The sequence below is a fragment of the Clytia hemisphaerica genome, unplaced genomic scaffold (genome assembly GCF_902728285.1).
Source record: "Clytia hemisphaerica strain Z4C2 unplaced genomic scaffold, Clytia hemisphaerica genome assembly, whole genome shotgun sequence".
Classification (NCBI taxonomy): domain Eukaryota; kingdom Metazoa; phylum Cnidaria; class Hydrozoa; order Leptothecata; family Clytiidae; genus Clytia; species Clytia hemisphaerica.
Window position 1 is genome coordinate 730,083 of NW_027104184.1, and position 22,408 is coordinate 752,490.

Sequence of the window (22,408 nt, forward strand, 5' to 3'; positions counted from 1 at the left end):
AATAAGGTAAATATAGGCTAAAATCAGGCTTTTTGGAGCTAAATAAGGGGACTTCGTTTTGACAACTGAAAATATTCTTAAAAATTAACAAACGGGGGGTGGGATCCTAATAATGTCCGGGAGGTTGGAAATTTTTTGAAAAATTAACAAGCGGGGGGGGGGCGTTTATTTGGCACCTAAAAGTACTCCTTTTTGAACTTTCCCGCAATAAAATTTTCTGGGCCATGGTAACTGTAAACAAAGTTTAAATACAAGACCAGATATCGCTCTTAAAAATGTTATATCGGAAAGCCATTAGGTAGGTCAGTGTTTTAGTTGTAGAAAAACAAACATGGTAGCTTCGCCGTGGGCTAAAAATCTCAATGAAATTTTTGTATCTTTATGAGCAATCGGCTGCTTGCTGCAATCGGTTTAGAATCAGCGGGAAAAATTGACCTTTTTGAATATAATTTTAAGAGAAAACTCTTTATGAGCCCTTTAAGGGCAAAGTCATAGGTTATGTTTTGTAATATCTCGATATTATGAAGCTAACTGATGATGAAAGTTATCAGCAACAAAGACCAGAATCTGATGATGAAGAGAATGATGAGGAGGCTTTTGATGACTTTGATGATTATGATGATGATGAGGTCGAGGACGATCATACTCTGCTGGAAGATAGTACAACTGGAAATTTTGATGAGTTTAAGAATGATGATTCCATGAAAGAGACTAAACGCAAATTATCAGCAGATCTCAAAACAGAAAGGCATCTTCTGATCGGCAATTTGAGTTGTGGTGAAGTAGAAAATAAGGATAACAAAGTTGTTACCAACAAAGATAAAATATCAGCTAGCCCTAGCAGTGTAAGATCGACAGCATCAAGCCCTGGAATTACATTCTCATCACAAGAGGAAATAAACAACTCACAGAGGGAATCTACTAAGACTCCAAAGATAAAAAAGAAAAAGAAAAAAAGGTACACATTTTTAAATGATTACAGTAGTTTTCATTGTCAAAATCATCTGTTGCATCTATTTTTTTTTCACCCTTTGAAATCTGTTTTCTTTTTAGATGATTAGATTGTTACAAAGGTCGAAGGGAAACATAAATGAGAAATTTAGTAGTGTATAATTAAAAAAAATATAATTAAATAAATAAGTGTTAAATTCAATAATTAAAAAGTCTAAAATCCAAAGTCTAAGATCGAAACAAAATGAGCTAGATTTAAGCAGATTTGAGAAGTTTATTAGTATATTGAAGCTGAATATAATTTCTCAGGATTGAACTATAAAGATATGAAATTGCTAACTAAGACCAGCCAGCATGGCTCCGAATGGGGTTCTAGGTCCCCCCAACAAATTTAGGTCCCCCCCACGATTTAGGTCCCCCCACTTTTCAGTAAGGTTCAGGTCCCAGTTGAAATATAAAAGTTCAGGTCCCTGCAAAAATTGCTTTCAAGGTTCAGGTCCCAGCAAAAAAAGCTACTGTCATTTCTGGTAGTATTATTACTAGTTTTTTTACGTATCAACATGGGACGTCAACCAACTGAGGAAGAGAAGAAAGAATTCATGTACATCATAAAAATGCAGGGTTAAAAAAAATTGGGGGTCCAAATTGAAAATTTAAATAAATGTTGCCCACCATGGTTGGGCAACGAGAAAATTTTGGAATTTTAAAGGTAGAAATCTGCCATTTTAGCCTACATTTTGATAGAATGTAAGAGATAATAAATTCAATAGAAAAATCCTTAAAACTTATTAACCAAAACAATAGTGAGGGGGTATTTTACAGTTTCCTAATTAGCCCCCCAGAACTTTAGTGTAGCCCTTCAGCTCCCCCCACTTTTTTAGGTCCCCCCTGAGTTTAAAAAATGAGACAGCTCCCACCCACTTTTAAGCCAATTTGAGATTTACACACCCCCCAAATAAGTGGGGGGGGGGCGGAGCCATGAGCCAGGGAGTGAATAGTGAATAATTAAAAAGAAAATTTGCTCTGGAAAGATACAGTAAACTGAAGCACTTTCTGTGTTCCAGAGCAAGATATTGGGACAAATATTTTTTTGTAGCCATGTTTAAACGCTTTTATTTTTTAGAACCTGATAAAAAATACTTGCTCCGGAAGCACCGAAAGAGCTCCAAAACTTTCGGAAGACATAAATAGTGTTTTTTTTAGCCGGAAGGGTCCTCATAAATGTTTTGATACCTTATTGGTAATAAATTTTGCGGTTTATAAAATCAAAATTTTTATGAGCTTGCTTCACGTGTATTAAATTTCGCAAAATACCAGTTTTCGGAAATTTTTGCGTGTATAAAAATATCACTTGCTCTGGAAGCACTGAAAGAGCTCCAAAACTTTCGGAAGAGATAAATAGTGTTTTTTTTAGCCGAAAGGGTCCTCATAAATGTTTTAATACCTTATTGGTATTAAATTGTGCGGTTTACAAAATCGGAAATTCGGAATCGGAAATTTTTGCGTGTATAAATTTCCCAATTCACTAAATTGGGCATTTTCAAAAAGTGGGAATAAAGCAAGAAAATGACTGATTTCACTTGAAACACAATCCTTTCACAAAGATTCATCTAGAGAAAACTAGATGACTAGTGACTTTCCCGTGGTCGCTAAAATCAAAACAATGGAAAATTGTTTGGATGCGTGCGCAGTCGACCTTACTAAACGGTGTATTGAATTAAAAACAACAAAAAAAAACATTTAAAATATATATTAAATATATACCAGGATAAATACAGCATATAATTTTTGAATCATAGCCTCAATGATTTGTCTTTTACAAGACAGCTGATTCCTAGAAACAAAGGAATCCACCCTGTTTGTATGTACTGATTAAGGTAATGTTATCTTTATAAACAAATTTCCTATGTTATATATTTCTTACTTTTGCTGTCATTTTCATTTACAGGAATTTGACAGTTGCTTTATCCAATTGCAAATATGAGTGTGGTAAGAATTTAATTTTTGTGTTGTTACTGTTCAATGATTATTGGAATTTTTCCTCTTATTTTTTAAATAGTAATGATAACGTTCAGTTGACTACTTTAAAATTTTATCTATCAGGTTAAAAAGCATATCATAACATAGCGTCAGCCCCCCTGCTGGTTGGGGGGCTGCACCCTAAATTTTTCTCAAAAAAGAAGGGGGCTAGAAGTACACCACTTTTTTAGGGGGAGCTATAATATCATATCACTTAACGTAGGGGCTAAAATAATTCAGCTTAATAGTTGGCTTCAATTACTCAAATTGAAGCTCATGAATCTGAAAAATTTTCGTCTGCGGCACAATATTTTTATAGAAAGTGTGCAAAATATTTTATCTTAAACTTAGAACTGAACGCATTTTACATTGGAAAAACCTTTTTTACTGGATCGATTTTTTGAAAGTGTCTAGGGTCAAAATTCCTGGGGGCTAACAAAAAATTCATAATTCTTTAAAACTCAGGGGGGGACTTAATTTTGGCCTGGGACCTAAACCCAGGCTGACGCTATGTCATTTTTGTATTGAAGCTAAAAATCAAGGTTACTCAATAAGTAAGATTGCTTTTTAAATTTTTTAAATACTCAGAATAAGTGATTATGTTTTTCTGGGACTAGGTTGGTTGTTTAAAATATTGTCAAAATTGTAAAAAAGTACAATAGCATCTGTATCTCGGGGGGGGGGGGCGTCAGCCAAATTGGCCGACAAGTATGTGCGGCAGTTAATAAGGGTATGTTTTTCAAAATATCAGAAATGTACTGTGAGGGTGACCACCATTTTGATAAATGCACTGTATATGGGGAAATTTCAGCAAATATAGGAAAACTTCTCAAAAATCTTGATTTTTTTGCTCTAAAAGAGTTTAAAATTTGAAAAAATGCACCGATTTTTTCTGCACTGTAAGGGTGCGATTCTAAAAGCAAATTTTTTCGCCGCACATACCGTCTCACTTGGTAAACCCACTGCCCCCTTGGATCTGTATGTAAAGGTAATTCCTTTCCCAAAAATGTATTTAATCTCATGAGTAAAGTCTAGTTTAGGTGACTGACTTTACGCCCTTCCTATTCTAATTGTCAGAGTAGTAGGCAAAACATTTTACAGAAACTGACAATTATGATTTTTGCTTGAAATAGATTGAAAAAAGCCATTACACTGATGTAAAAAGAGAGCAAAAATTGACTTTAACACAGCCACCTTTCTGCCAATTTTATTTCACTATTAGAAAAAACAGGTTGAAAAAGTGGGTTGCCTTATTAACCACAACCAGGGCTATCTCTGATGGTTTCTGATATTGATGAAAATATAGTTACTTATAACTTCCTAACTAACATCCGATGATTGCGTATGTAGCATGAAACTTTTAGTAATGTATTTTACATGGTATGATGATTTTTGAAATATAACTTTATTACTTATAACTTCCAACATTTTGTTTCAGTACGACGTGTTACCCGTAAATTTGGATTCAAGGAAGTTGACGAAGGAGAAGATTGGAACTTGTGTTGGACTGATTTCTCAGTCAGTTTGGAAAGAGTGATCAATATGAAGTGCTATCAGGTATACTCTCTTTCTTTTATAAGAACAATCAGGCTCAAAATCGCTAAAAAAGAAGAACAATTTTAGAACAATGTGAGTTTGGAATTACTCAATTTCAAGCAATTTAGGGGTCAAAGTAAGTAAAAGTAAAAAAAGGGTACAAAATTCTAAAATACCTCAATATGTACCATAAGAACAGTCTAGCCTTTTCAAAAATTTACCTAGTTTTCCAAAAAGAAAAGAGTGTATACTTTTAGATCAAATTTAGAAATATCAAAGAAATCTACTGAAAGAGATTTTAATAAAAGTATTACCGTTCCAATCATGGTTATAGAAGAGTACTTTCTCTTTTTGCAGCTCTTTGCAAACTTTGATTTTGTATCCTGTAACCAAATTGAAAATCAAAGAAAATATTTACCATGTAAAGTTTTTTGTTTTTCTTCTTTGCTTTAGAAAATCAATCATTTTCCTGGAATGAGTGAAATTTGTAGGAAGGATTTATTGGCACGTAACATGAACAGATTATGGAAACAATTCCCAAAGGATTATGCAATCTTTCCAAGAACATGGTGTCTACCTGCTGAGTAAGCATTTATCAAGTTTTCTTCCAGGAATTTTTATGGGATGTTTTATTTTTAAATAAAATCAATATGTCATCAAATTACGATTTAAGCATTTTTATTATTTTGTCAATCTTCAACTTCCAGCACAAAAGTTGTTTTTCAATCTGTACTTAAATATCAATTTTGCTTTTTGGAAAATTGAAAACGATCTGAGTGGATTAATTTTTTACGTAACACACATGACATTATCGGAAATCTCTATCTTTCTTTGAGTCTTAAAGGTTTTATTTTTACATAAGCGTTCCCGTTTCATATCAGACACATATTTCATATTAGCTCGGTGTCTTTCCTATTGTTTTATTGTGTTCGATTTTGTGCTAAATAACCCAAAATATGTTTTTCTTTCCTTCTTTCTAACCAATATTGCTCCACATCCACATTTAAAATTGACGAGTAAGCAAACGATATCAACTTAGTTTAAAACAAAACCTATTCTCTTTGATAAAAGAGCCCCCCCAGCGGTTTGCGTGATGGCGTGATTGGGACTTTTTTTTGCGTGATGGCGTGATTAGAGATCTTTTTTGGCGTGATGGCGTGATCAAGATTTTGGCGTGATGCGTGATAGGGCAAAAATTTGAGGCGTGATGCGCCCGGGGGGGGGCACTGACCTTGACGACCGACGGGGACGTGCCGCTGGAGTTTCAAAAGTCGATCCTGTCAGAAATGAAATTTGATGAAAAATAGACCCTGTCAGAAGAAAAATTCGATGAAAAACCTACCCTGTCAGATTGTATGTTAAAAACCTACTCTTTATACACGTTTTTCGCGTTTTTCGTAAAATATAACGTGATATCAACATTTCCAGGCTAAAAAACTACAGCATTGCATAAATATTAAAGAGGCCCCCCCCAGCGGCACCCCTAATCACGCCATCACGCAAAAAAATTTTCTCCATCACGCATCACGAAAATTGCTAAAATTTGTCATCACGCCAAAAATAGCGAAAAATAGCCCAAATCACGCATCACGCCTCAAATTTTTGCCCTATCACGCATAACGCCAAATCCTTGATCACGCCATCACGCCAAAAAAATCTCTAATCACGCCATCACGCAAGAAAAAAGTCCCAATCACGCCATCACACAAACCGCTGGGGGGGCCTCATTAAACCTCAATACCTGGAAAACCGACAAAAAGAATCGACGACGAAAGTTATGAAATTACAAAGTAAACATATCTTTAATATTATTCAAAATCATCACTCTCTACTTCCACAAAATGTGTTTCAAAGCTAGAAAGCTCATACAATATTATAGATGTACAAGAACAAATAGAACGCTAAAGTTTCAAAAAACGTAATAATGAACGTAGATAAATTTCAGATATCCGTTTCCAGGATTACCATAGGATCACATAAGATTCCGATTCCCGCTCTAGCATTACTGGCGCTTTGTGTGGGAGATGCACGATCCCTGCAAGACTCAGAAGTCTTCGATTTCGAACTCGAAAAGAATACAATTTTCAAAAAAAATTTCCGGAAACAATGTTGTTAGTACCACTATTCAGCTGAACATTTATTCTAAATAGTTCAATAGAGGTATCTTTGAAATTAGCCTAAATTAGCGTGTGGTGCGAGACAACAGCAGCAAAGCGCCTGTGTTGGCCGTGCGATAAGTATTTGCAAAAAGCTGTTTGCCCCTAGCAGGAGCCTGCTCACCGCCGCGTCAAAACGATTTGCAAAAGAACTCTACATGCAAAAACGGCAAAAACAGACCCTGTCAGACACACATCATGAAATTGCGCCCCTGTCAGATCAGAATTTTGCAATTTTAGATACCCTGTCAGTAATTCTGCAACACTGAAAAAGGTACCCTGACCAGCGGCACGTCCCCGTACCTATTTTTGCCTAAGTGCCCCCCCCGGGGTGATGCGTGATTTGGGCTATTTTTCGCTATTTTTTGCGTGATGACAAATTTTAGCGATTTTCGCGCAAGAAAAAAGTCTCAATCACGCCATGTTACATCAATGCGTGATGGAGAAAACTTTTTTGCGTGATGGCGTGATTAGGGGTGCCGCTGGGGGTTTCATAAAATGAGCTTTTCATACTTCAATCGGGTTTAGTGCTCTAAGATGAGATATTTCTGTACAGTGGTTAAACGGTACATATTTTGGAAGTGGTGGTTTCATTCGAGATTTTAAGTTTTTATAATCAACAAAGATTACCTCACAAAGCATTATTTATCATAATCATTAATGAATATAATAAACTTATGATATTTTGAAAGCTTTTTTTCATTTCTTATTTTTTCAGTTATGGTGATTTCCAAACGTTTTATCGAACAAAGAAAAACAAAACATTTATAATGAAGCCAGATAGTGGATCACAAGGCAAAGGAATTTATCTGACCAGAAATCCTAAGGTATAATAGATACCGTATTACTTCGAATAAACGCCCTCCTTCTTTTAAACGCCCCTTTCGAATAAACGCCTTCCTACTGGGAGGGACGTTTATTTGAAACGAGAAGTTGTATAAGGAAGTATAATATAAAAGGAAACTTAGATATACGAATATTATGATTGTATTTTCGTACCCCTTTCTACATATCTAAATTGACATATTCTTGTTTAAATAGTAATGAAATAACAAATTAAGGTCCCCATTCATTTAATTAAAGTGAGCTTGGTTAGAACTATTTCATAAACGCCCCCTCGAATAAACGACCCTCCTAAAAAACAAAATTTAATAAACGCCTGGGGCGTTGATTCAAAGTAATATGGTAACCATTATTTTCACTTTTATCTTTTCTGGAGTGATAAGAAAAAACCATGTGTCTTTATTGCAGCTTTTGAGAGTTTTATACTAAACTTCTAACACTAATTTTAAGGAAGATTTTTTTGCATATTCATCTGAAATACGTACAAAATACTTTTTAAATTCTTTTTCAATTTACTTACAGCAAGATATAAAACCAGAGGAAGATCTTATCTGTCAACAATATGTTTGCAAGCCCTTCCTTATTGATGGTTTCAAGTTTGACCTTCGTGTCTATGTTCTGGTGACGTCATGTGATCCGTTACGCGTGTTTGTTTATAATGATGGATTGGGGCGATTTTCAACGGTTAAATACGAAGAACCAAATAATGTCAATGTGGTAAGTTTGTTGAAAAATCGTTCATTCGTGTCAAGCTTTATTTGATTTTTGGACCTACATGGGGTTAGCGACCGCAGTGCAGTGGTAGAGCATCCGGCTACGGTGCGCAAGGTCGTGGGTTCAACCCAACAATGGTACTTGATGCTCAGCAATTAAGAAAAGGACGAAGGGTAAGTGGAGAAATCTAGGGAAAAAGAATGGCGTCCTCCACTTCGGGTAGTAGCTTATTGCGGGATTTCTTGAGGGAGAGGTGTTTAAAGAACAAGGTGTTTATTCGAAGTAATACAGTATTCTTGTTGAATATTTTTTAAGGAAAACATATACATGCATTTGACGAATTACGCCATTCAAAAATTCAGCAACGAATTTGTCAGAGATGAAGAGACAGGAAGCAAAAGGTACATCATTTGATCTTTTAAATGTGTTCATTTTATATATTTTTTGTCATAAGAACAAACTATATAAGAACCATGCTTCGATGGTCTTCGAATAAAGTTTTTGGTTTTTTAAAGTTAGAAAGCGAGAGTTGACTGTTGCTTACTCACTAATAATTACCTTTGATTTATTTGTAGGAGGCTATCGGTCGTCAATAAATGGTTTGTGGAAAATGGTTATGACCTGGAGAAAATCTGGCACAGCATTAACGTAAGAAAAAAGACGTGTTTTTTTCTGAAAAATTGTCAAAAATTATTTCTTACTTTACCGTATTACTTCGAATAAACGTCCTTCTTTGAGGAGAAATCTTCAATAAACGCCTCTCTTAAATAAACGCCATCCCCCTCAACTAAACGCCCCCTCAAATAAACGCCTCCCCCTCGAATAAACGCCACCTCCGACTCAACTAAACGCCTCCCCTCAAATAATCGCCACCCTAGGAGGGGCGTTTATTTAACACAAGTAGCTGGAAGGAAGTATAGAATGAAAGAAAACACAGAATTATGCCAGTGACTGCACTGCATTCTTTTAGTATTCGAACTAATTTTTTTATGAATTATTTAATAAATACCCCCTTCTTCTAAACGCCCCTACGAATAAACGCCCCTCCTAAAGACCAAAAAGATTGATAACTGCCTGGGCGTTTATTTGAAGTAATACGGTACTTCAATTTTGCAATTTTGCTGTTGAGACATTCATTCTAAAATCGATTTCATTATTTTATATCATTTTAGGATGTTATCATCAAGACATTGGTGTCAGCTCATCCTATCTTGAAACATAATTATCGCACATGTTTTCCGAACCACACACGTGGCAGTGCTTGCTTTGAAATTCTTGGCTTTGATATCATTCTTGACCGGAAACTCAAACCATGGGTTTTAGAGGTACAATTAATTGTCGCTTATTCGCAGTCGAACAGGAAGTCTAATTTGTTCGAATTACAGAGAAATTCAAAATGTAGAAAGTATTTTAATAGGATTTCCCTTTGATGGGGTCTAAGAATTAGTTCGAATTATAGAAAGATTCGAATAACAAAAGTTCGAATTAGTTCCTCGAGAGTGCACTGTAAGAACAATAGTCGTTACTCCAGGAAAAAATTGGAAAATATGCAAAAATTCGCAAGATTTTATTTCTCTTGGGGAAATTTTGTTTTTAATCTCAAAGAACGAACTAATATCAGTTTTTTACTCCCTGGAAATTTCAGAATAACTTGGTTTTAATAAATTTGGTCTCTGAAAACTCCGAACAAATTTCCTGAAAAAAACCCCTTCAAAACCTTTCCTTTGACCACGTGGAAATTTTCGTCTGACATGATATAAATGGACGAGCGTATGATATGTAATAGTTATCGGACAGATATTTAACGAGTTCCGAGATTTTTCCGTACAATATTTACAAAATATACGGAAAATCCGGAACGAGTGAAATATTTCCATATTCTACGAGTATCAAAAACTTACCGCTTTTTTGGGACACACTGTACGTCTTTTTTAGGTCAATCATTCACCAAGCTTTACCACTGATTCGAAGCTTGATCGAGAAATCAAAGACTCTTTGGTACACGATACATTAGTTTTGGTCAACTTTTCACAATGTGACAAGAAGAAGTATGTCGAAGAAGAACGAAGGAAAGTTCGAGAAAGACTTCTCCAAAAACCTAAAGATCCAAAGTAAGTGAGATTTACTAAAATGATCAAATTTTTTCAATTATCAAATTGAAAAGTTTTGGATTAAATTATTGCTGTTTTTTTTTGAGTTGGTGCTTTTATTGAAACTAATTTATTCGAAACTTGTGAACGTTGCTGTATGATATCAACCCTCCCCACTGGGGAATGGGTCCTACTCCTTGCGAAGTAGGAATTCCTTCTCTTTCGATTTGGAACGCTTAGCGCTGTCCAGGCACCGCTGGTTCTGTGCACGCGAGACACAGATACCATGATGCATAGTGACGACAAGTGAACCGTAGTACTACAGTGGGAATCTAATTTGGGTCTCCCAGACGGGAGTCAAGAGCGATGACCACCACACCACTACGACTCAAATTATGTAATGATTAAAATGATAAATTAAATAACTGAAAAATCTGCAAAAGAATATACAGTTGAGTCTCCATAACACGAAGCTCTATCACTCGAATGTCTTCTTAATTTGAGCAAGCTTTCTTGTCCCTCCGCTAAACAAAGAATTATTTGCCAGTCTATATAATAACTCGAAAAGTCCATAACTTGAAACAAATTCAAGTTTCCCGTACGTGTTCGAGTTATTGAGACTCCAGAGTTATTTCTAATCAACTGATGAATGCGTAAACAAGAAACTTAAAGTATTGAGAAGAATATACCGTTTTTTAGTCTTTATGAGACTTTATGAGAGGATACCAACCAAACACAATCGAGTTAAAGAGGTTCAAATGTGGACATCTCCTGGTGCCGTATGGAATCAAGTTTCCTGATGGAATTTAGAAGTCTGGCTGTTTATCCATCTGTTTTTGTGACTGATTGTCTTTGAAGTTGGAGAGTTTGATTGATTGTGATTAATTTTCATGGAAAGTTTCTTTAAGTAGAACGACTTGATAGCACTGTCTTTGGATATATAGATGACAGAGTTCAGACCAGAACACAGGTAAACTGGTGAATAGATGATACAATAATATTTGAAGCCTTCAGAAACCAAACTGATATGATTATGAAATAAAAAATCTAACATCGTGAAGTAGAATGCGATACAGGGTAGAAAACACAGAACGTATACTATTGTGATTAGGTTTAAAGTAACCACAGCTTTATAATTCTGTTTGTGTCGGATCTGGTTGCTATGGATATTCTTTGATCGGTGCCGGCGAAGATGTTCTGTTGACCAGGCATTGAATATTATCACCATGGCTAAAATACTAGTTCTTGAAAGGTTTAAGATTAACCAGCCAGATATTACAAACCCTCTGCTCGTGTATTTAGGAGAGAAAATAATGTATGCCCATGCAGATTGTATTATTGTGATGATGAGCCAAATACTAATCATCGATATAATCCATTTAGTCTCAAAATGTTTTAACGGTTTTCGTATCGCAAAGTTTCTAAGTATTGCAATCATAAGGAAAGTGCCAGCTCCCGATTGTGTTAGGAAATTGATGACGGCTATTCCCAGACTCCCTCCAAATGGTTTTGCGCATGGAATGTCTATCATGGAAACAAGAGAACCAACTTTGGTGATTGATACACAAAGTCCAAGAATAGCATCTGTGACGGATAGGAAAATATACAATTTTTGTGATCGAGTTAAGATTTTATTTGTTTTGATCAAACCAACAATAAGTACAATGTTTGGTATGAGAAGTGTAGCTGACACACTGTATCTAAGCCAATCAGGTACTTGGAAATATTGTACATCTTGAGTTTGGTTGGTTGCATTTTGTTGCAAAAATGGGAAACAATTAAAAACACTCATAGTCTCTTGTAAGCAGCTTAAACAAATACTTAATTTTGGTTTTATTCAACTTTTTAAAGTTTTTCTTGATACAGAAACACTCATCCGATATAAATTGGAGCAGAATTTAGATCCTACATATCATAGCGAAATCCAAAAATTATTAGATCTTCTATTTCACAGGAAAAGTTCAATTAAAAAAGTCTCTTTATTCTTTTAGAAATTTAATTAAATTTGTTATTTGAAATTGATAATTTTTTGAATATATTTAAATATTCCCTGCAAGTTAAATAGAACAAACAAAATGGCACAACAATCGTTTCACGAGTTACGTAACATAGTCAAACCTCGAACTTTATACAGTTGACTCTCTCTCTAACTCGATCTTCAAGGGACATATACTGTATACTGTATTCATTCATCATTTTTGCTCCTTTTTTCTCACAACGCTCTTTGTAGAAAAAACTTTTTTTCTTCTCCCCCCCCCCTTTTTCTTTCACAGTAGTCAAAAACTGGTATATTCTGATTTTCTTAAAATACCCTTTTTTCGCACTCTTTTTCACAACATGCTAAAAATATATGTAGTTTTTTGTATCATGCTTACACAGAAAGACTAGTTCTGTTTTAGGCCTTCGGATGTTCTTAACTTTTGAGATTAACGCTATAAAAATGTTCTTAATATGTACCTTAATATTTTCACCATTTCTTGGGCATTTTGGTCCATTTTCCTAAGAAATCGTGTGTTTTAGAGCACGCGAAGCCTTAAGATGTCCATAACTTATTGTTCTTATAAGAATCAACTTGTACTATCTTTTTCAGTATTTCTTTTGTATTTCTTTTGTATTTTTCATGTGTATTTAAGAACGTTGTCTATAAAAGGAAATGCTTTTTTACTTACTTTTAGGGATAAGAAAGATGGAGGTGAAAGTGAGACAGATAATACAGATATTCTGAAAGCTTATGAAGACTCACATCTTGGAAACTTCAGGTATTGGGCCCCTCTTCCAGAAAATATTCTTACATGGGGGGGTGGAGGATATTACTGTCTGGGGATAGTGAAAAGATAGGTGGGTAAACTTGCTCTGTTTGAGGGTAATTTTGCTCTGTTTGAGGGTAATTTTGAATTTTAAGATTAGACCTACTGTCCGGCAGTGTCCGGGGGTCAATAGTTACAATGTCCGGGGTGTTAAATTCCAAAAAATGTTATATACTCCACCCTCCACATTTAAATTTTTTCTGGAAAAGCCCATTCTTAATTTGCGTAAAATATCAATCAAAAATCACTCCTTTTTTCTGAGATTTTAAAACACGACAAGCTCCTACTTACAATGAACTCTCTCTAATTCGAACCCCTATTTTTCGAATCTTTCTCTAATTTGAATGAATATATTGATCCCAACAGCTGAAAAGTAGTTGAAATTACCCTCTGTAATTCGAATCTCTCTCTAATTCGAAGGGAATTTTTGGTCCTATGAATATCGAATTAGAGAGATTCAATTGTATATATATTTCAAAAAAAACGATACCCTGTTTTTGCTGAATGGAAATTTTGTTCATTTCTTAGGAGAATTTATCCAGAAAATAACGAAGACATTTACGAACCGTATTTCACAAATAGTTGCTCGCTTTTCCAAGAAACGGCCGCTTCTAAAGCACGCACTGAATGTGCGCGTCTTCAACGCGAAGAAATTAAGATGAAGAGTATGTATATTGAAAGCATGAGAAGGAAAAATGGAATCATAGGAGCAAGTAAGTTTAAAACAAATTTTGTGTCCAAGCTTCCGAGAACGTCAAGCAAATTGAGAACTTTTTTGCTGAGTCAGCTTTCATTTTCAGTTTGACCAAAGTTTAGTTTTTGAATTTTTCGCGAGGATTAATTTTCACGAAGATTGCCTGAATTCGCGGAAATTTCAAAATTATTTCACGCGAAATCTAATCATCTTAATGTTATAAGAACATCTTGGGGGATGTTTTTAACTTTTGGAGTTTTAAGCTATAAAATGCTCTTAACTTGTTCTGAATATTTTGGTCATCGAAGAAAAATGTAATTTTTATATGGTTTTTCTTATAACAAAAAAACGTGTAGTTATTAAATTTTGAACACGACACAAACCCTGACCCTAAAGGCTTGGGGACACGAGAAGTTTTTTTCGCGTTGGTGCAATGCAGCATGCTCCATCCCACCAACCTGAAACGCTTTGTCGTGTCTCCACCCCATTTTTCTTTTAATAATATTTGTGCTTCTCTCACTTTTGTCCCTGGAACAATGGAGCGAAATTGATTTGAATCAATTTTGCTCCATTGTCCCAGGGAAATCATCTTTTGGGTATTTTCCCTCACTTTTTGTCCCATTAAACAAAAAAAGAAACCATGAGACACGTACTTTTTGTACATCCCTTTTTGTGGGATGGAGCATGCTGGATTGCACCAACGCGAAAAAAAACTTCTCGTCTCCCCAAACCCTAACATTTATCTGAAATCTCGCTGAAAACAAACACAGTGCATTATTAGCAAGTGGTGATCAATACTTTCGTTTTCAGTACCAGATACGCTACGCCCTGAGAGTGGGCGTGCCAAAACTCGCAGAATTCTTGTCAATCGTTTGTCGAAACCAAAAGAAGTTAAAAAGCCGATCGTAGTAAGTTGTTATATTTTCAATAATTGTCGTAAATTTTGTTTTGGGACTCGCAGTCCATGTAGACTGCGCGCATCCTCGAAATTGATTGTGATATAGGGGATACATATCGTGTAAGAAATTCCCGCCCGAAATTCACGCAAAATCTAGGATAAGCAATTTTCTTTAAAAGGTTCAGAAATCAAATGATTGTTTTGGCCTCTAGTCATTCAATGTATTCAAATTTTTAATTCAAATTATTTCTCAAAACTTACAAATTCAAATTTCCTATCTCAAAAACACAAAGACGGGGGTAACTCTCGGACGAGAATTTTATACACGATACGTATTCCCTATATCAATAGCATACCGTCGCGAATCTAAAAATAGACATGGATTTTTACGTTTGACTGAGATTCAATCCCATCACCCTTTGCCTTTATTACGCTTGCACGCAAATTACACTCAATTACAAAGAAAAAGTAATAACTTTCACGACTTTTGAATTAAGACGAAAAGGATTGTGGGATTGAATTTCTGTCAAATGAGAGAAGTAATAATCATGACGTTTGCACGACGAAGCGCTATTCATATCAGCCTACATACAGCCCTCAAGTCACAAAACAAATTATTTTCACTTAGGAGTTTAAAGAAGAAATATTTATACACGCTTTTTTTATAAGAATACCTTCTATAAGAATATCAGGGTGAGATTTCAGAGTTAGAATAATAGGCTTATTGTTTAGAACAATAGAAAAATAAGAATAATGCTCACCCTCAGCTAAAGTACACTATTCTTATAAAAAAGCGTGTAATACAATATTCAATACTATACAAAAATAATTTCTTGATTCTTGCTTAAACGCAATACACGTGTCTCCTTTTATGATTTGTATCAAAAGGTCACGAAAACTTGGAGTAAATTGAAAATATAATGTTTACGTGTCAACATTTATTCAATCGGATTTTACTGTACTTACGACTAACTATCCAAAACATCCAAACCCAACATTCCAATGAAAATAATTCCGCTGAAAATTCAAATTAACTAATATTTTGAGACAAACAAAACCCTCCCAAGTCATAGATTTTTAAAGCCCGAAGGGCTAGATGTCGTGCTTTTGCTGAATTAAGTGTGCCGAGGTTAGGTAGGAAATCCTACCTAGGTCACGTGACATTACAATAGAATTTCAGTGCTTGGCCAATCAGAAGCTTCGCGGATTTTAACAATATTTTTTCCGATATTCAATTTTTTTTGCCCGCAATGGCTTAAAGCACGCCATCTAGGCCTTCGTGCTTTATAAATATATGTCCCAAGTTATGTGCCAAATCGGTCGATTCAAAGTGGTTATACAGCACTATCTGAATCTTTGCCATTAAGCATAATGGGTATAACAATAATTGCTTTACTGTCATTTTTATTTTATTTCATGACTCTTTCAGATTAAGAAACCTGAAAGCAGTTCATTCATTTCACTTCCTATCCTGGAGAAGGATGAATTGGAGAGAATCGGATACATGGTACAGCGTGATCACATTATACGAAACCTCGGAATCCCGGATTTGATTTATCGTTTGCTGAATGGTATTAAACCACGAAAGAAAACCAACATGATAAAATCAACTTGTAAAGAAATTAATGTCTATAATGTGAGTTTTTAACCATTTACTTTTAACGGATCTGAGTTATCCCACTGGATGAGTTGTCCTTTTTGAAGATTTTGTATCCCAAACAAATTCTTAGAAAATTTATGTACTTCGTGCCCTGGGTATATTCTACTTTTTCAGATCAATATTTTGTTTAATTTTTTTGATCAGACAGTAAAACTCCACCAAAGAAAAATACTCTTCATTAAGTGCCTTTTAAAGGGGAATACGTGTTTTCCTATTAGCAGATTCATGTAAAAAGGTCACGAAAAAACCTCGAGTAAAGGTCTGATTGGCTGAAAATTGCACACATAGGCATATTTTTTTTTAAATATGCAGAGTATGAGGTAATCTTTGCATGTCTCAACCAATCAGTGTTTTGGCCGAAATTTTTTTCTGACTTTTTTCACATGAATGGGCTTTTCCAGAAAAAAACCGTACACCCCTGTTGAGAAGCTCCAACCTTTTGTGAATTACCCCCTTGGAATTCCAGGCAATTTTAGGATCATACCCCTCTGGAATTCCGAATTTTTACAGATTTTCATTCATTACCCCATGGAATTCCACTTATTTTTGACGGATTTTTGTCTACTGCTATGGAATTCCACTGCATTTCAAACCATACCCCCCTAGGAATGGAAATGGACTCCTCAACAGGGGGTGCACGGTTTTTTTCTGGAAAAGCCCAATCTGCTAACTGGAAAAGTAAGTAGGGAAGGGCGCCACTCTTTCTCCCTGGATTTCTCCACTTCTCTATTTCTCCAAAACATGTATTGAGAAATCGCCAAGTATCGTTCGAATTCACCAAAAATCAACGAAAGCCGCTTTCCGTAATAGATATTACACCTGCAATGAACCGGAATGAGTTCTAATAGTCTAATCCTTTCTAGTAGGAACTCATAGGTTGCTGGCCCTTTGTAAGCAACACACAGGTACCATGATGCTTTGTGAAGAGAGCGGGAGAGCGTAAACACTCGCAAACTTGCACAGGAATGCAATCGCACCACAATGTCTGACATATCTACCCACGCTATCAGAGTTGCGGTACCCTATTGGGCCTCCTATATTGAGGAGGCCTTTTAGGAAAGGTGACCATCCTGGAATTTATTTTAAATGTTGTTGGATTTTTTTTCTCATTTTTTGGTCCATCCTGGATTTTCGACCTCGGCGTTTAACTGTCCACCCTGAATTTTCTACCTCAATTTACTGAACAACTTAGACCTCCTTGGATTTTCTTTCCAGACCACCCTGGACGTCACACCTCAACATATGGGGTACAGACAATTTCTGAAATAGCCCATTCTCTTCACATGGTATGAGTTGATTCAAGCGAAGGAACACTCACTTGCCAAGCGAGTCGAATGACCATGGTGGAAATCGAACTCGGATCGCCTGTGCGAGAGCCGAGAACGATTACCACCATACTTTACCTTTTTACTTTCCTTCTCGTGGTATATAGAAAAATTCCTTTTTTTACCTAGAAGATCAGCAAAAGTTTGCCAGCAATGCGTACATATGCTACACCAAGTGTTCAAATGCAAAACCCGCAGAGTAGCTCTACCAATGCGGAAATCAAGAAATCGTCACCTGGTCTAAACATTGGAAGTGTCAGCGATAAAGAACTTCAAAGTCTAAACATTAATACTCAAAGAGCGGTGCCTCACTCATACAAACCTTACTCCAGTGGTAACAATACTGCAACTTCAAGTACAACAAGAGGCTTTCCTAGTAACCAAAATAGTAATCATAACAATAATGTACACCATAGCAACAACAGCAACAACTCTATTAGCAATGCTACTTATAATCATAATGTCAGCTCTAATAAACAATATTGGCCAGCCAGTATCCCACCATCGTTGAATCGTAAAGACAGACAGATACTGGCTCACGCTGGTTTTAATTTCACGAACGGTTCACGATCACACGGAACACAAAAACGAACTCAAACGTTCAACAGTAACCCAAGTAGTAGTCAATCCAACCGTTGCAACCTTGATATTGATTCGCGTTTTTCCCGCGGGAATAACGCAGATGACCGTAAAACGAACAATAACAATAAAAGCGAAATGTGGAAAGTCAACGGCTGTCCTGTCGATAAAGCGCATATCTTTTCGGTACTCAAGAAACAAATCAGTTGCCCTTTTGTGGAGGCAAGTCCGCCCATTCAACTTTTCAAGGAAGAAGATAGGAACCGCCTCAACGCCCTTTATAAAGGGGCGCGTGGTCTTTCAGTTATTTCGTCGCCCGCCCCGCTTCAATTACGCGATGACGCCCTAAAGAAAGGCGCGACATCTGGTAAAGGAAATTCACCAAGTGACTTCATCAACGGGTAAGTATTCATTGAAGTTAGAATACACGGGTTGCAAAATTTTATCAATGCAGTCAAAACATGTGATTACTCGAAAAAGTTCATGTGATTTTATTCCCATGTTACTTGCTTTACAACTTACAGCTGATAACTTTATTAGTGCCCATAAATTCGAACCAATCAGAAATAAATGTCATGTTACAAGCACATAAAAATTTCAAGTAAAAGTGTGATTTTTCTTCAGACTTTAATTTTGCAACCTGTGTATTTATGCTTTAAAGGAAAGAAGGATGAAGGATTTTTTTTTGCCAAAAAACGGTTTTGCTCAAAAACTGTTTCTTCCCTTAAGGCAGGTAGGGGTGTTAATTGGCCAAATAAGCCATTGAGTTTCGAGCCCGAAGGGTTAGAGTCGAAACTTTAACCCTTCTCAGGCAAGAGAAATTGAAGCTACTTATTTCCCATCTAAGATCCGATCCAAGATTCCATCCGATGGATTGTATCTAGCGGTTCCTTTGTTTTGGAGGACTACATTTTTTGAAGTCTAGCGATAGATTTTAGTTTCAATCCGGCGTTTGTGTAAAAACTACGCGTGGGCGTTCTGGATGGGAAATAAGTGGTTTCATTTCCCATCCAGTCTCGCCTCTAGCCATTCGAGTTTGAAATTCAATGGAACACACCATTCTGAGTAACACAAAGATCTATTTATTTCTGTATGCAAAAGCTGGCAACTAAGTTTATATCACACTACATTAACGGAGTCGAATCTTAGATTATTGTGCAGTCTAGTTAGAATCTAAACACGGTTAATTAGTTTTTACCCTTTGTGTCCACTGACCTTTATATATCCCTGGACCAAGTTACTCAATCCCGGCCGACCAAAAATCTTTGATCGGAGTTTTTTTGAAATTGGTACCCTAAAGGCGACATCACTCAATAGCGGAAAAATGTATCGAGAGCGCTGGATCTACTTTTCATCAAATACTTTTTTCTACCAATCTACTCAATCAAGAACAGTTAAACCACCGCAATTGTAAAGAAGGTTTAAATAAAGCGGTGTCTCTATTTCGGAGTGGTATACTTTTCGAAGTCTGACTATCTACTTTCGACCCAGCATAGGGCTATTCATGATATGCACTATTGCAATGTCTTCCACAGACCCAACATCTGATTGGTTGAAAGTGACGTATTAACTGATTTTACGTCACTTACAACCATTCAGCTGTTAGGTCCGTGATGTAATGTCAGAAGACATCCCAGCTGGCACACAACGTTATTTTAACGTTTGTCTAACGTTCAAAACGTCCATATTACGTTAGATGAACGTTGAAACAACGTTGTGTGCTAGCTGGGATTGCAATGGTGCATATATCATGAATTCCAGAAAAAACATCGATATCCCTTATGTTGAAGTCTTTTGATGCCCCCCCCCTGGATTAAAAAAAAAATGTTTCCTTGAATTTACGACGTCGTTTTACTAACCACCTTAGATTTTCTACTTCATATACTGACCACCTTGGATTTTTACACTCGAAAAAACCAGGTCCCTCAGGATTTTTTTATTTTTCAAACCACCATGAACGTGTCAGACTATTTCTGGAATAACCAATTTTTTACATGTGTTCTTGCCATTCGATAAGGTTCTTCCTTTGATGTTTATTTTAGTCGTTCAACCAAGACGCAAAGGGCACGTGGCGCTACCAACAACGTTCGTATTAAGGTAGGATAAAAGTTGCTATCAAAATATTTCAGAGAACTTGATTTCCAATATTGCAAGATGAATTTTCTAGGTCTACCCGCAGATATCCTATAGAAAACACTAAATAGAGCTACTCTGCATTTCCTAAGCAACGGCAGGTGAAGCAAAATAATCCGCTATCTTTGCTGAAAGTATCGAGTTTATGTATTAAAGGTAAATCGAGGGAGACGGTATAAAGCAAAGTTGACATGTCTCCAAAAGTTTTGAAAACTGGTTAAGAATTCAACCAGCAACCCCTGAAACCAGACCTGATTAAAAGTCCTTCGTGTTAAAAGTGAAAAGTTAACTTCTGCTTGCTAAAAATTTGTTTTAAAAATTGATCCTTTTTTTCTTAATATTCTCTTCAGATTATGATTTAGAAAATTGTTTTTTCAGCAAATGGAATTACTGGAAAACCGGACATCAAATTGAATTCAAAACTTCTTGCATCATAGACCTTTTCATAAGTTACGTCACAAACATCACTTGCCTCGTTTTCAAACAATTACCATGATGATTAAGATGTCCCTTGAGACATTAAATGATTTTTTATGAAAGGAAAGTAGTTTTAATGAAATCCGCTGGGAGTTAATCACCATGGAATTTATTTCAAGAAGAGGCAAGTGATGTTCGTGACGTAATTTATGAATAGGTCTATTCTGAGCAGCAGAATAATTTCGTTGTCATACAAATTGTGAAAAAGACCATTTATAAGACCGTTTATATTTGTACACGTCAGGTTTGGTTGTCTTTTGAAATTTTCATTTGTTAATAATATTTATTTATAATATTGTTGGTGAGTTGTATAAAGTGATGGTCCAAATTATGCTCTTTTTATAAGAACAAGGCTCATTAGCAGTAAAAAAATAGCTGAATTGCTGAATTTCCAGATTAAGTACATGTTTTTTCTTTTATAAGCATTTCACTTATAAGCAAATGTAGGCTCAGATATGGCAAAGAATTAAGCATATACTTAGTATTACCTTGAGCCTACATTTTCTGATTTTGGCTGTTTTTTGCTGGGATTTTACGAATTTTTGGAATTTCCCTAAAATTTTGCTTATGATTAGCTTTAATCATCTCTTGGTCTAAGCATCTCCGCGCCAGATTTTTATATGCTTATAAAAAAAACCAGTATGTAATTATGTAAATTTCTTCTATTTTGGTATTCTCATTCAATTAAATTAAATATTAATTCATTTTATAAATTGTAAATACTTATTTTCAAATCTGAGGTTTCAGTGTAGTGTAGGTAGATTATTTTTTTGAACAAAAAAAAGAGTTCCAATTTTTTTGTATCTTTTTTTTGTTTGGGCCATTCCCATTTTTGAGCCATTCCATTTTTTCTCCATAGAAGAGGGGGGGGGGCTGGAGGAACATCTTCCGGGGGTAATCAGAGAAGTATTTTCAAGGGGGTATAAAGGAGTATTTTTTTCATTTTCCAGGGGGTAAAAAGTTAATCTAGAATTTCCAGGGCGTAAAAGACTGACTTTAGTTCTTCCACCCTAAACATTTTAGGTATGGAAATAAATTTTTCGAAGAGCTCTTTTGCAAATGTTGAAATTTCTCATGGGATATGCAGATATTTCTAAGAATCTTTTTTTGACTTGAAAAGATTCGTCCACCCCCTGAATAGAAATTTCATGAAACAATCCAGTGATTTAACAGCGGTGCTATGCGTTTTTTAACCAACAGGTAATAATTGTATCTAGCTTTGACTTTGAAGTAGGACAAAGTGAATACGTAACGTGTACTCTTAGGTTCCAAATAAACGGGGGGTTCGAATAAACGGGGGGGGGGTTGGAAAATTTTCTAGATTTTAATAAGGGGGTTAAACCGGGGGGGGATTGCCGGGGGGATTGGAAATTGTACTTCTGAAACCCAAAAATAAGGTAAAAATAGGCTAAAATCACGCTATTTAGAGCAAGATAAGGGACCTTCTCTTTGACAGCTGAAAATATTCTTCGAGATTAATAAACGAGGGGTCCTAATAAGGTCCGGGGGGGTTGGAAAATTTTCGA

The 22,408-nt window shown here is 35.8% G+C and overlaps 1 protein-coding gene across 2 annotated transcripts; it reads left to right on the forward strand.

Moving 5' to 3' along the window:
* The first annotated feature begins 333 nt into the window (after nucleotides 1-333).
* LOC136814805 (tubulin polyglutamylase ttll6-like) lies at nucleotides 334-21,563 on the forward strand. 2 transcript variants are annotated; one of them, XM_067071231.1, is made up of 17 exons: nucleotides 334-958; nucleotides 2,900-2,940; nucleotides 4,409-4,527; nucleotides 4,960-5,090; nucleotides 7,381-7,489; nucleotides 8,028-8,222; nucleotides 8,535-8,620; nucleotides 8,795-8,867; nucleotides 9,392-9,544; nucleotides 10,155-10,330; nucleotides 12,985-13,068; nucleotides 13,645-13,829; nucleotides 14,621-14,718; nucleotides 16,138-16,344; nucleotides 17,826-18,673; nucleotides 20,315-20,369; nucleotides 20,784-21,563. In XM_067071231.1, exons 1-17 carry the CDS (start codon nucleotides 522-524, stop codon nucleotides 20,817-20,819), a joined length of 3,033 nt encoding a protein of 1,010 aa, XP_066927332.1. In that variant the 5' UTR covers nucleotides 334-521; the 3' UTR covers nucleotides 20,820-21,563. The 2 variants fall into 2 exon arrangements, with proteins under 2 accessions (XP_066927332.1, XP_066927331.1); XM_067071230.1 differs by having other exon boundaries at nucleotides 17,823-18,673; nucleotides 20,784-21,561.
* The last annotated feature ends 845 nt before the right edge of the window (nucleotides 21,564-22,408 follow it).